Source organism: Rhyacophila brunnea, unplaced genomic scaffold (assembly GCF_057557595.1).
Source record: "Rhyacophila brunnea isolate RB1 unplaced genomic scaffold, BYU_Rbru_1.0 scaffold_23, whole genome shotgun sequence".
NCBI lineage: Eukaryota > Metazoa > Arthropoda > Insecta > Trichoptera > Rhyacophilidae > Rhyacophila > Rhyacophila brunnea.
This window is the reverse complement of record NW_028232893.1, coordinates 28,465,711-28,481,613: the sequence shown is the minus strand read 5'-3', so window position 1 is coordinate 28,481,613 and position 15,903 is coordinate 28,465,711. Positions and strand designations below refer to the sequence as shown.

The window sequence follows — 15,903 nt, the reverse complement described above, 5'->3', positions numbered from 1 at the left end:
ATACCATAGATATAAATCATCGATGTGAGATTTAATACTAGGTATACTTGACATTAGTGTTGTTACATTATTTTGACGTATTGGTTGATTTTATTCAAAAACATAAAAAATATGATAAGAATAATATTGTTTACTTGCAGTAAGCTATTTATAAGTATTTAAAAATAAACGTAAAAACAACACGCATATGAGGCGTATATTATCAAAACTGATCTTCTATCTATGGTGAGTTGAGTTTATGGTCTTGTCAAAAGTATATTAGTCTATGGTCTTGTCAATTGTGTTTATAAATTTGACAGATGTGTTGAGATGAGTTTGGTTATGTCAAGTGCGCGTGTAGGTATACTTTATTGATGTCCTATTCAATTCAATTATAAACGTAGAATTTATTGCGCAAATTAAATAAAAAAGAAAAGCCGCCATGAGGTATGCGCAGCTTGTGATGGGGCCCGCGGGTAGTGGCAAGGTATGTATTAACCATAGACACTATTATTTTGATCGTAAAATAGTGTTATACTTCTACGTATTGTATATCATCAGATCTGTTTTATTCAGTTTTTGCGATGTTGAGTCCTCAGCCATCTTGCCATCCAGAATAAGCGAATGGCGTATAAGTAATAGAAACAATGAAATTCCAGTGCCCGTCGTTTTCAGGGTTCCGGTTTTGTTTGATTTAAAATCGAGGGTTAAGGTTCCAAAATTTTGGAATATAATATAGCCACACTTATTATTCACTCATCTGCCATACATTTATTTTATAGTTTATGGTGAATTAAATAAAGTGTATTGTCACCATTCTCTAGTGATACACGAAGCTAACCACTACACACTGTTTTACTTCTCCTGATCATCCGCATTATTCCAAACACAAAATAATTAAGGGAATCGGTTCCATTTCCAGCTTTGTCTAATTTAAGTAATTAATTTGAAATTGACAAGTGAGGCGTCTAATTCCAAAAAGCGATAAGTCCACATTTGGTACAAAATCGAGAAAAAAATACGCACGTATTCTTTGTATAATTTTACACAATATATATTGATCTATAAATTTCAAACCTTTTGAAGTCTCGATTTATTACAAAAAGCGTCAAGTCCGTGTTTCATATTATTTAAAGCTTGGTTGATTTCGCGCGTGTTTAAGTCAACCAATAAGGGAACGTTCGATATTGAAAAGGGCGTCTCCCATGCTGTTGCATTTGGTAAACTCATGACAGTGCCACGGAAATATGTGCCTTATGCGGAGTAATTTAAAAAGTGAGGTACAAATAACGCTACATCCAATTTTATTTTACCTATATTTATTACATTTAAGAGTTTATCGGCTGAAACAAATTGCCATTTGGTTCTAATTTCGACATGGAATACAACGGAAAAAATAATCTCACGTTGAAACAAATAATTGAAGCTTGAAACATAAAAACGTTGTTTCCCGAAAATATTGAATTGTGGACATGTCGCTTTTTGTAATTAGACGCTTCAAGTAAAGTATAATATTCAGCATTCATAATTTGATGTCATCTTCACCAGTCGACATACTGCTCGGCCGTCGTGAAGCATGGAGTTGACAATAACCGGATAATCGACGTGGTAAATCTGGATCCGGCCGCTGAGCATTTTGACTACGATCCTCTAGTGGACATCAGAGAGCTGATCCACCTCGACGATGCCATGGAAGATGAGGAACTGCAATTTGGGCCAAACGGCGGCCTCGTATTTTGCATTGAGTGAGTCACTTTGCAGTGTCAGAATATTTTAACAAAAAATATTGATATTAAGTACTTTGTGTTTATAATTATTTTTCATATTTTTTGAAGGAGAGGTTCAATGACATTAATATGGACGAATCATCTGGAAATGAAAATGACACTCACTTTATTGTCGGGTCTGCCGAATGGCATAATCTGTTCTAACGCCATTACAATAAAGGTGATATTGCTATAAATTCCTGATGCTTTTTGTTGGGTCTGCCGAATGGTTCGGTTCGAACGGGTTCGCTCAAATGAACATTGACATTAGAAACACTGCTCTAACGCCATTACATTAAAGGTCATATTGCTATAAATTCCCGATGCGTGACGTCTACCTATACATGCGAATTTACTTGCTAGCTACTGTATTGAGTGCGTCGTCCATTAATAATGTCATTGGAGAGGTTACACAAAAACATTCAAATTAGATTGACTAACATTCATGAAATGTAGCCCAATGTTCTTCTTCTACCATGTCCGATCCCAATAAGATCATATCGTCGGCGTACAGGCAGAAGTCACTAACTCCAAATACACAGTTCTGAGAAACTCAATGATTTGTGTTTTTGGTGTTCTTAAAATGGTTGTAAAATCTTTATTTTTTGAGTTCTTCATTACCTTTATTATTTTATATGTTCAATAATCTTAAATCGTGACTTAAGTCAGTTAAGCAGCATTACTTTTTCTATATAATGACATTAAAATCTCAATTTCGTCAAAACTGGAGTTAGTGACTTCTGCCTGTATGCCCACGGATGGGCCTCCACAAAGTGGAGGTTTGTATTATCAGAATATTGTTTTTACGAGAAATGGATGTCAGCCACTTGCTCAACCTCTTAGGTCCATACTCTGACTCATACACAAATTGAAAAACAAAATGTGTACTTTACTTGCTGGACCCAGGATTCGAACCTGGGACCCACGACATTATAGGCCGACGCTTCAGCTACGCGGCCATCGTGGGAATGTTAGGAATGAAATAATTATAACTTGTATAAGTGTAGTTTAATCTTACGAATAAAAAATTTATAATTTTTCATACAAGGAGGTAAATGTTTGAATCTTATCTCACGGATGAATAACACATAGGATATTCTTGGCAGATGAGCTCAGTATGCCACTGTGTGCGATTTATGTTTTATGCAGTTCCAACTTGACTACTAATGTAGTTTGGTAACGTGGTTGTTTGCGAAGGGGGGGGGGGGACGCTGGGCTGGAAGGGCTCTAGCCTGGGGGCCCGGCGTGGCGGATCGACCAGCCAAGTGAGATAAATACATTTCACAAAATTCCATTAATAGTAAAAGAATGTCGCCTGCGACGCTATTTCACTTCAAGCATACTAAAATTTAAAAATATGTGCTGGTGCGATGCAGTTTTTGATTATTGTTTGTCATCGACAACTCCATAATTCAAGTGGGTATATTAAAAAATGCAAAAAATCATACCCTAAATTTTATCTCAAACACTATTTGGAATACACAACTCGACGTGCCCTAGAAAAACCATGATAAGTCTGAAAATAGCATTTTAAGTTTTATTAGCTTTTTATAATATCATATTTTTTGTGCATGTCCTGTAAAAATTTCAGGTCTCTAGCATAAAAATTGACAAAGTTAGGTTTTCGACAATGGTGCTCTATATCTACATATCGCATCGACCAAATTTGTGTTCACATAAATATCCGAGGAGCAGTGGCGGCTCTAGCATATTTTAGTAAGTGGGGTCAGATGGCGTGAAATATCATATGAAATACATATTATATGTATACCTAATTAATGTCAATCAAAACGTATATTCTATTTTTATTAATATTTTGAATTCTAACATTAGTTGTGTGTACTTAAGTGATTTATTTTGTATAGTAGCTGTTGCTTTAGATTCTATAAATAATTCAAAGAAAACATACCTTTTGTAGCTATTACTTCATCTTCATATGCCTCCTGTGTCCGAAAGAGTCTTATAATTAAATTCTACTCTTCTATTTTTTAGTTTGGCGAACCGGTCAATCACTTTGTTGTTGAAATCAGGAACGGACTTGATGAATTCGTCTTCTATTGATAACATGGAAAGCGCATTCAGCCGTTCCTCACCGATTGTATTTCTTGAAGATGTTTTTATACGTTTCAGCGTCGAAAAACACCTTTCTGATTCTGAAGTCGTCATTGGTATCGTGATAATAATTTCTAAAAGTTTGGTGACTTCAGTAAATATCTCTTTTACATTATTCTCGTCCAATGACGCTAAGAGACAAGCGGCGGATTTTACATCACTAGTGAGTTCGTCATGTCCATACAGAATTTGTAATTCTGTTCTTAATTTATTTTTAAGTAGAAATGGATAATATTTAACCGCTATATCAAAATCTTTATCGGGAAATTTTTTTGAAAAATCTCACATCCACCAATCTTGCAGCGGTAAGATGGTCAGTATTTGAAAATGTATCGCTGACATGCACAACAATGACATCGCATCCTTCTTTCATCACGCGCTTCAAATCACTAGCGGAAAAATTTCTTTTACATGTTAAATCAGCGTAGAGGTCTCCCAATTCATCCGTTTTCTCTCTTATTTTTAATATGGCTGCTTTAAAGTGTGTTATAGCTAAGTTTGCTGAAATATTATCTATGGAAACTTTTTGAAGTTTTTGAAATAAAATGTCAACTTCCGGCATAACTTGCGCGAAAAATGAAAGAAGGCAGCAGAATAACCTATCGTATAAAAGATTTAAGAGTCCACATGCTTCACTTAAAGTTACTGCATCCCACCCTGGATCTTCTTGAAATTTAAAAAAACACTCCCGCATCTCATTCAAATTTTCATAAACAGTGTTTATCATACGCCCAGAAAAATTCCACCTTGTTGCGCTAGGTCTTGGCATCCTCTGGTTCACAACATTGTCTAATAAACAGGTGCGTTTCGTGGACACTGAGAAAAATGATGAGAACCCAGAAATATTACCGAAGAATATTTTTAGTTCCTTGTGTGTTTTCGAACACAGTTGCTGCATTACAAGGTTCAATTGATGAGCGTAACAATGCACAAAATGTGCGTATGGGAAATCAACCTTAATCTGTGCCTGCACACCATTTAAATTTCCTTTCATTACTGCCGCCCCATCATAAGTTTGAGCTATCAATTTCTCGCGATTGATTCCACATTCACTCAGTACTAACTTTATTTCTGCTGTCAGGCCACTGGCCGATTTATCCACTAGTTTAGAATACTGCACAAATCGTTCAGTAACAGTCCCAAGTTTAGTAATATACCTTAATATTATAACCAACTGTGCTTTACAAGAAACATCGGTTGTTTCATCCGCTTGGATTGAAACAAAATTCGTGGTAGATATCTCCTCTTTGAGGAGTTCTCTATATAAATCGTACATGCAGTCTAAAAGCTCATTTTGAATTGTTTTTGAAGTCCCTTTAAATGACGGCGAATTTTCGTAATAGTTTTTTAATATTAGATCATCTTCACATAGTAACTGGAACACTGAGCGAAACACTCCCGGCTTCAAGGATTCGGAAGTCTCATCGCGGGCACGGATTCCAATTTCGCACGAACCACAAAGTCTTAACACAGAAATTATTTTTGAAAGTACATATCTATTTTTGTCAACTTCTTGATTATGGCGTTGAATATTACGCCTATATACACTGTCTAATTTTTCAACAATGTTTGATTTACCAAAAAGTTTTAATGTCACAGCATTTTTCATGTGAGACGACGAAGTTTCGTGTGAAGTTAGCCTCTCTGATAAATATTTTAAATCTGAATAACCAGATTGAGCCCAAACAGTTTCACCACCAAAAATTAAACAAGGAAAACAAAATAGTCTTTTTAAGGATACACTTGCAGTCAACCACGTTTTTTTAGTAAACCATTCCGATTTAAATGTCAATTTTTTTTTTGGTTTCACTAGTTCATACACAATAACTAAATCACTAGGTTGATGAGGCCCTAATCGTTTCACTTCTAGTTTATCTTCAAATGTCAATGTACTGAACTTATATTTCAATTAATAATCCACCTCATTCATCATAGTACCTACTTAATATTATTTATCAAAATTATTTTAGTAACGTGAGATGAAAACTATCTACAAATTTCAAAAATCAAATCTTAATCAAACTTCACAATACTAATAGGGAGTATGTATTAACAAATATAATTTAAAACATATTTAAATAGATGGATGACCGTTAATCACTGACGTCTGACTGGCAAACTAAAACAACTTGTGACATATGTTGTATTATTATAATAATAATAATATGTACGTCAACTTTTACCTAGGTACTAACATTTTTTATGTAGGAGTGGGTATTTCTAGTGGCGACCCTTAGCCAGCACCAATACATGTACAGCGAAACGTGCATATGACGTGCTTAATGCTCTACACAGTCTCATAATTGCATTGCTTGCATAAATATTTGTTTTGATTTGACGGGGTCCATTCCAGACGGTCCCAGCTGCAAGGGAACTCGGAAAGTTCTCAGAACTGTGACCCGACATTATCGTTGTACGTACCTGCTACGTAGGTAGACTGAAGCATTAACAGGGTTGCGCCACGAAACAAGAATTAGGGATGGGTAAACGGTGCAAATAAAATATATACTTAATTAATTTATACAAAATCAATGTATTATGGTAGGAACGTATAACATGAATATCAATTGAATATTGATTATAGAATGATGATGAGGGGACCGGGGTCTGTCCCCTAGGTACCCAAAGGAAGAGCCGCCCCTGCCGAGGAGTATAGTCATATATCAATAAAAAAAGTGTACTGCGTTTTATTTTACGAGTAAGAAGGTTGTTATACTTGCTATAACAGTCTTTAACGGAGATCCTAATATACGGCATGGTTTATATTGACGTATCACATTAGTTTTGAAAAATATATTGGTTTATCTTCGGAAAATATTGGAATTTGCAGTAGGTAAATGCAGTTTTAGTTAAAAAGCTACTCACTAGTCACTAGTACTAGTGTTTTATTATCAAAATATTATATTATTGAATATAAAACAAACAAAATAGAAAAGAATTATTTTGTACTAATATAGGTAGGTACTTTTACTATACTAGGACACAGTAATAATGTTTAAATATTAATTTTGATTCATCAGCCAATTTCAATCCACCGCATAATAAAGACCTCCATAAGCTTTCTTCGACTATTTTCGGTTAATTACTCTTCTACTTAGATACCCAAAAAACAATGTTGTAGGTAATGTTTAAGTTTGAAATTGTTATATTATTTGATATTAAACAAATATCCAATAGAAAACGATATGGATATATCATTATAATAATTCACTGTTTCAATTATTTAGATGAGTAAAAAAAGTATGTAATTATAAATAAACTTAATTTAAATAAATACCCAGCAGAAAACGACATATTTTAATTAAATATTATTACCTATCACTAGAAAACAAATTGTTTTGCAATTAAAAATGTACCCACCTAAAATATCCGATCATGTCCGATCCTAATGAGGCCCCCCACAGATTGGAGAACAGGTTTTGTTTTTACGAGAAATGGATGTCAGCCACTTGCTCAACCTATTAGGTACGTACTCTGACTTCGACCACAAATTGAAAAACAATTTGTATCTATTTTTCAGACCCATGATTCAAACTCGGAACCCACGATGTTATAGGCCGATGCTTATACCTATAATATTATGTTTTAACTTCAAAAAATTATTTTATTTTCGGTACAGTATGACACATTTTGATTAAATTAGTCTTGTACATCGATATTAACAACTAAGCAGTATTTTCATGTTTAAATTACAAAATATTTTATTATTTAAAAGGAAGGACTTATCTAGCTAGCAAATACAAGAGAGTTTATTTTATTATTCTCTTAGTAAAATTCTTACTAATTACGGAATAATATTTATGACTTAAGAAAGTGAAAAAAATCATTTTTATTACTCTTTCAAATGGTGAGAATTTCCGAAAGGCTTACTAATTGATTTGTACACATTGGGACCAACTTAAGCTCATTGTAAAACTTAAATACGTCCGACGTGTTAATTTTATGTTTGCAATAATATAAAAGGGTATATATTATTATTACTTTGTACATTGAATGTTTCTCGAAAACGAGCTCTGTGGATTATAAATTATTATTACATGTCGGTCACCTAAAAGAAAAGATTAGCCGGGTTTTTTGAAAACTTATTTTATCTATTATTTTCAATAGAATTTTACCGAAAAACGTGTATAATAGTCAGTTTATGAATCATTTATTGTTGTCTAGAATCTAGGTAAATAATATGTATGAGATGGGATTAACATATTGTGGTATCCCCGGTAGGTATAATATCAAACAAAATATCAATTGGTTTTGAAAAATCTAGTACCTACTCTCATATATACTTACCTCGTATTAATTTATTGAATATGATTGTTTTAAAATATGAAAACTAGCATAAATAGTAATTACTATTTTTTATCTAAGTTAAATCGGTCGGAGTTATATAAATCGATCAAAATAGTAAGTTAAATAAAGTGCTATGAATGATAATTGATATTAAACTATGTTTTTTTGAGAAAGTATTTAATAAAACTCTACGTAATTGATTAGATTAGATAACAATATAATGTATCATTTAAAGAAAATACTAGTTAAAAGCCAACCGTTTAGAAAAATGCAGATTCGTACCACGATTATTTAAATTTTAAACTAAATATTACAATGTTGGGGAGGTACATATTTATTTTATCTTTCCAAATAAATTATTGCAATCATGACACCTCGTATTAATTAACATAACTGAGTTCAATTAAGTCGTACTTATACTGATGTTTCATGATTTATGTTGACAATTAAATATAATTCAACTATGTTTACTAATCGATAATTAAACTCATATCAACAATAAACATTAGAAAAACAAAACGAAAGTTAATATGATCACTGTATCAGTATTTATAAGCTTTTAATTACAATTTTACAAGATCAATTACAGAAAGATATTATGTTGCAAAAATTGAATTGAAAAAAGAGAATAGAAGGTAGGTACTGAAAAGGTTATCACTCTTGCTACAGCAGAACTACATAATGTTGTATCAATGTTATTTTAGATAGGTAATTACCTAATCGTGATTATAGAATGTGTATGTAATACAAGCCTAGTATAAATTTTATATGAATTTAACTTCTGCTGATGAACATTTTAATAATGCGATCTCATTTGATAACGAAAGTGAATTCAGCTGTCTTTAAATAATAATTATTAGGTTATAAATAACATTTTCCTTAGGTTTATTAGTATTAAAATTTTTGAAACTAATAAACCTACTTAAATATATTTTTTCCAACATTTCGATGCTTTGGTAGGTACATTTGTGCCAAATTGTTATGTATAATATGAATACGTGTATTAATTAAGGCTCTAAGTACCAAAAAGTAGTATTGCCTGTAGATGCAAAATACCGAGTCATTGCAGTAAAATTTCATGAAGCAGACCTTTTAGATATTTTATTGATGGTGTAGTAAGTAGTGTTATGTACTAATTTCCTCGTAACTTCTTTATTATTCCATTATAAACATTTTTCCTAAATGTTTATTATTTCGTAATGTACATATTCTGATTATTTATAAAAATATCAATAATAATTTGCAAAAAAAACATAAAAAGTCATACTTAAATACATTTAAATTATAAAAACTCCGTATAAAAATATATATTATATATCAATATGTCCCTATATCCCTTGTTAAGATTTTATAGACACGCTGTACTATTTCGAGTTAAATATTGCGCAATGTCAATTTTTCCGTAAAAGAGCGTTATAACTATAGTTTTAATTAATAAAATCGTATAGAGTAAGAAAAATGCGACGTAAAATAAGGTTTCTATCTCAGAATATGAATGTGTTATGCGGAGTCAGTAATCTATTTCGTCCGCGCAAAAGCATGTTGAATCGAGTCGAAATATAAAGTGCGTAATATTATTCCAAATAAAAACGATTTTTGGACATTATCTCAGCTGTTAATTAATTAATCACCATTAAATTTTGATAGGAATATAGACCATAAAATGGTCTATCTGATTTACTTAAATAAGATAAGAAAAAACTTACTCATTTTATATGATGAATTTAATAGCGTAAATATTTTAGTTTTTTCGCTCTCCTGAACATTTATGATTTTAGACTTATCATGGTTTTTCCTGGGGCCGTCGAACTGTTGATCGTCACACTGCCTTTAACCTTAGCGATAGGCAGGTGGGGCCCGCCGAAGATTCTAGTCTGGGGGTCATGTCAATTATACATATAATGGAAATGGTGAATAGAAACCACACAGTAAATAATGACACGGGACTGTCTTATATATTATTAGTCTTATATAAATTAGTCTTTATTAATTTTTCAGAACCTTGATAGAGAACCCTGAGTGGCTGGAAGAAAAACTGGGTGAAGGCGATGATGACTACATGCTGTTTGACTGTCCCGGCCAAGTGGAATTGTACACGCACCTCACAGCGATGAGGAGATTGGTTGAACTGTTGCAGAGATGGAATTTCCGCTTAGCCGCTGTCTTCTTGATAGACTCACAATTCATGGTCGACGGTGCCAAATTCATTTCAGGTTTGGTTCAATTATATTCTTTTTTTATTGTCCCTGGTAGAGGGGTTCAGAAGATATTTTTGAGACTTTTTTAACCATAGCCCCCACATCCTGAAGCGGGCCCACAGGCCAGGATCTTTGATTGGCACCCAGCCTATTGCTAAGGTTTAACCTTTTCCACTCGAAATTTTTTTTATAGGTACATACCACCCACTCGAGACTTTTTCCCGCACAAAGCATAATTTCAATATAAAACATTTAATTGGTGAAAAAAATGTAAAAAATTTTTTTTTTTTTTTATTCTGTAAAATAAATTTATAATGAATATACATACTGTACTTATTTTTAGTTTATTTATAATTCTTCATTGTGTGGTATTTCACAAAGCAATCTCCAATATGTAATCCTGGCTTATCAAAGAATCGTAATGAAATAGCGGTATGTAGAGAACTGGCTATAAAGTGTAAATCGTCCATTATGACTGTAAATATGATACAAATGAATTGCCTTCAAATACACTTGTAATATAAGCGGCTGTCTCGTAAATTTCCTAAATTAGTTTCGGGCTCATAACAACTCATTCCCAGTGCGGTACACATTATCAAAAGATTTCTCAAAAAATAATAAATCGATACGTAATAATTTTCATTTGACTCATTAGAGTATTTCACATTATATAGGTTCCGAATCGGCATAATATACTAGTAAGTATTGTCATCAAAAACAGTATTCAAATATAAAACTGTAAACTATACGAGACGCCCCTGCGCAAGCGAGAACCAATAAAAAATATAAACACACTTCAAAATCATGCGTGACAAACACTTCACTCTAGTCTGGGAACGTTCAATAAATAAAATTTATGTGACAAAAAAACATTGCTTGCAAGCGACGACCTACGAATAAAAAAAGAGAAGATTCCGATAAAAATACTATGTTGAAATTAGGCACGCAGTATTCTTTTGCCGACTTCTTTCTCAGTTAAATGTAATAACCTATTATTATTCATTCTAACTTGATTGAAATCGCATTATAAAAATTTATGAAAATATTACAAAAAATGACTTTAGAGGCGGTGCCGCAGCTACGGCGGCACTCGAGTAATACGGGAAACTTCTAATGCCGCCGATATGGCGGCACTCGAGTGTTAAGGGTTAAGACAGTGTGATACTCTAAAGTAGTGTTTTCATTGATTTTTTGTATTTTTTAATACATCCACTTGAATTATGGTTAGTTGTCGAGTTAGGAATAATTAGTTGTCGAGTATTGATACAATAATCAAAAATTGCATTCTACAATCACATATTTTAAAATGTTCGAAGTAAAACAACTTTTTTTACTATTAGAGCAAATTTGTAATGTGTGTTTATCTCCTATTATTGACCTTCCACGCTGGGCTCCTCCTGAGCCTAGGTTAGAGCCCTATCAGCCCCCCTCCCCCCTTGTGGGGGCCATGATTGAAACTATTTGTGGCTTTATCCAACTGAATCGCTACATTCTTTTATATAAAGAAATATATGTATATACATATATCATATTCTTTTTAACACCAGGGCCATTTTTAGGCCATGAAGCCCAATGGCAGACAGTGGTGTATTTAGTAATAGCAGAGAAACAATCACAAACACCCAGGCTTTGAGAAAATCACAGAAATATATTGCGACCTCACCCATAATCGAACTCAGCGCCCCCGGATGAAAGGCCAGTGAAGTACGTACTGGACTACGATGTTGGGATCCAGAAAGGAAACTGATAGATTAAGCAAGTGGCTAATATCCAATTCTCGTTAAACTGTTAAGAAACCTCTTTTTGGGACGCAGCCAAATTTTTTGTCCGTTAATGATCAGGATAAAATCTTGATCAGGACATATGTGCTATCCCTTGAATACCCTGCCTTGGGTCTAGTAGTCAGTCCAATAGTCCTTGGATCGGATGGGATCTATTTCCTGTGGTGTTTTCCTGATTCACTTTTCAATTTTGTCCCACATTTCGTCAGACATCTATTTGGCTTCTCATGCCTAGCTCTGTAGACAGCACAAGCTGATGACGCAATACCATTCCATATATTATATACAAGTATAATGTTTTGTTTTAGGTACAATGGCAGCTCTCAGTGTCATGGTCAACTTAGAACTTCCCCACGTTAATATTTTAAGTAAAATGGATCTCCTTAGCAAATCAGCGAAAAACCAAATGGATAGGTAAGGCATTTTGTATTCTTATTTGGTTGAGCTTTTAAGTGGACTGTAATTATTTTAAGAGATGTTGAGGTCAGATCTAGTGGTGGGGGCGATGGAACAGAGTGGCAGACACTGACCTTTGTGATGATGTATGATGGCTCCGTGGTCTGGTTTCAACTTTCGCTCAAGCGGTATAGTTGTTTTGGGTCACCCGGTTCGTACACTCCCGCACTTTATGACACAGTTTATGGATGGTATGTGAGGGTGTATAAATGATGATGATAGTTTATGAATGAGTCTGTATCTATTGAGTCAATCACATATGCGACGTAAAGCTATTAGAAGCCCGCACGCGTCCGCTGTCTAGATGCAACTGAATGTTCTTTGTAACACCGTCTCTCATGATCCGTAATTGCTTATTGATTGTCTGGTAACAATAACACTGGGGATTAGGAGGTGGGTGAAGAGATAAGGAGTGGAATGGGAACATAAATGGCCCAACCATTATTTTTTCCCACCGTGGATCAGAGGCTAGAACACTTACCTCCCGATCCGTGAGTTGCGGGTTCGAATCCTGCAGTTGTGTTAAATTTCCATGTTTTCTTTGCTACAATAAACATGTTTGAATCGAAGAGTTTGTCTTTGAATTATTGTGTTCAGGTATCAGCTTTAATTTCGAGATATTGTTTATAAAAAGTGTAAGTGAATCTATAACCATAAATTACATGATTATTTTTGTTGTTCAGATTCCTGGAGCCAGATCCTCACAGTCTGTTAGCGGACATGGAGTCTAGCCATTCCAAATGGCACGAGAAACACAAGAAACTTACGGAAGCCATCGGAAGGCTGATTGAAGACTTCAGCCTAGTCCGCTTCTATCCTCTCAATATTCAGAACGAAGAAAACATGAGCGACATCCTGATGACCATAGACAATATCATTCAGTACGGCGAGGACAGCGATGTCAAGACGAGAGATTTTGAGGAACCGGATCCCGAAGAAAACGAAGATACTTGATGAAATGTTATTATTACCTAGTCAATGCATTAAGATGATCGTATTTTGTCGATTGAAACTGATGTCAGTTTGAAATAATGCTGTATATCAGTGGTTAAAGTTTATCATTTTCTATGTGCCATTAGTGTACAAAGAAAGAAGAAAAGCATTCAATGATTGCGTATTCAGTTTCAATTAATGTATAAATACTTGTGATAATATTATTTCTAATGAAAGATAAATATTTTTTCTGAATAACACTGTTTTATTGGGCTTATCTTTCATTTCTTTACTATCGAAGCCAATAGATTTTAATATCTTCAGCTCCATTATTCGGCAGCATTTACAAAGTAAACGATTATCTCTGAATGTTAATTTTTAAATGCCCCTCGACTCACACAAACCCGCCGTTTTACATTGCAATAATAAATTCGCACTTAACTGTCATAGTAGCCAGAGAACAGATGTTTGTGACGGATACTGGGTGTGCGGTAACTAGGAGATAAGAGAGCCAAGCAGCCTTTCACCACACTGAGAGTGAAGAGGCGACGTTGGACGTGGCTTGGCCACGTGCTGCGGATGCCAGAAGAGAATCTCAAGGCTTCATCTGCTAAATACTATCTATAGAGTGTATACGACGGAGCTATGGGATATTGGTATGACCTGAAGCGATGCAAGAAGACTAGCGAGTGACAGGGATTCTTGGAGGTGCCGTGTGGTGTCCATAATATGCTTCCAGCTAAGGGGCGGACACGGCCAAAAAAGAAGAAGAGAATGAAATTCAGTTAGTAAAAATAATGACAAATTAAACATTTCATTTAATAACTTTATTTCTGTATTTAAATTAATTAAAACTTAATAAACAGTAACCCGGCGTCTTACGTGGGCGAAGTCAATGCGACACGACGCATCACATGATACGCATGACGAGCGAGGCGATGCGGTGCGTGGCTTCAGCGACGCAATCAGTTGGTTTGATATTTTTGCGCAAAGTGAACGCGGCGCGCGGCGGATACTCATTGAATATCTTCATATAAATTATGAAATTCTCCATGAACGTATCTTTCTAAATATATAATATTAGTTCCACTTTCTTTGAGACAGATATTTCTGTAAAATTTTGTGTTTATAATGAGTTTTTAAATAAAAAAACCTTGCGACATCCATGATGTATGTGCGATGCCGACTGGTGACAAGCCATGTAGGACAACGTTGCTGCTTCGCATAGTTTTGCTTTATATCGCTTCAAATCTCGTCGCAATCGCGTTCGCATCGACTTCGCCAACGTAAAACGTCGCGTTATACATAATATTATAACAAAAGTAGACAGTCTACGCATCATGTTTGTTCGTTATTTAAAACATTTCGCAACATACAATTTTGTGTGGAAGCACTTGAAACGATTGTAACATTTCAATTGCAGACACAGATCGAATAATTAACCAAGAAACTTAAACGATATTTTAAAAATATGTAATTTGACTGCATTACTTATGCCTTAACAGATCAAGTGATATATTATGTACACAAAGCTGTAGCACTGGATGTTTGAGAGTCCTGTCTATTTTCACTACTGGGTACGCAGCGGTGACTCGTAAAGGCTGAAAACGCACTGAAGGCAATGCGGCGAGGGGACTTACACGGTACACTCAAAAAGGAGTCACCCACTGCAGTTTATTCGAAGATCACAAACGTTTGCCTTTAATTATACCAAAAAATTGATCTGGTGGTATATATATTTATATATCTATCTAGATTCTAGCCCATTAAATACTGAGAGGTATTAGCATGAAGGCACTCAGTGAACCGCAAATTTTTATGAAAAAAACAAATCTTTGGAAATATATTAAAATTACATCATTCATCAAGTATACACGCTCATTTCTATGGGCGGCATTGCGCACACGGAATTGTAGATTGCGTTTGTAGCATACATCTGGCTAGTAAGCCAACTATAGCAAATTGACTGCTCAGAATATCATATAGATTTTTATCAATAACAAAAAAGATAGGTGTCAGATCGCATAGAAGCTGGTGTGGCAGATGTCAATTTTATTTTCACTAGTAGTTCTGTTTGATGGTGGTATTTATAGTGAGCATGGAATCCGCATGGGTATGGCGGGCTGCATTCAATTAACTTGGAGTCGCATGGAGGTCAAAGCTTTATTCTGTGAGAACCAAATGTCGTTTGTTCAACGCGTCCGTGCTACATGTGCTCATGTATGGCTGTGAGACATGGCATCTTACTAAGCTTCAAAGGTCTCGGCTTTTGACCTTTGAGAATCGATGTCTCCGCCGAATCTTATGGGTACATATAATAATAATACAAACACCCGAGTTCATGAGCGGAACAGCAGCCTTCGGTGATTGAGGTGATCACGAAGAGACACT

The 15,903-nt window shown here is 34.5% G+C and overlaps 1 protein-coding gene across 1 annotated transcript; it reads left to right on the top strand.

The window, feature by feature from the left end:
- Nucleotides 1-311: 311 nt before the first annotated feature.
- On the top strand, nt 312-14,827 carry LOC147069801 (GPN-loop GTPase 3). Its single transcript, XM_085950566.1, has 5 exons — nt 312-466; nt 1,528-1,724; nt 10,143-10,357; nt 12,432-12,537; nt 13,263-14,827. Exons 1-5 carry the CDS (start codon nt 422-424, stop codon nt 13,531-13,533), a joined length of 834 nt encoding a protein of 277 aa, XP_085806692.1. The 5' UTR covers nt 312-421; the 3' UTR covers nt 13,534-14,827.
- Nucleotides 14,828-15,903: the final 1,076 nt, after the last annotated feature.

Bases quoted from the DNA above. Each gene is read 5' to 3' on its own strand.
- LOC147069801 (XM_085950566.1), top strand. From the start codon at position 422: ATGAGGTATGCGCAGCTTGTGATGGGGCCCGCGGGTAGTGGCAAG. The intron at 467-1,527 runs GTATGTATTAAC...CATCTTCACCAG, and splicing joins GGCCCGCGGGTAGTGGCAAG to TCGACATACTGCTCGGCCGT. The intron at 1,725-10,142 runs GTGAGTCACTTT...TTAATTTTTCAG, and splicing joins GGCCTCGTATTTTGCATTGA to AACCTTGATAGAGAACCCTG.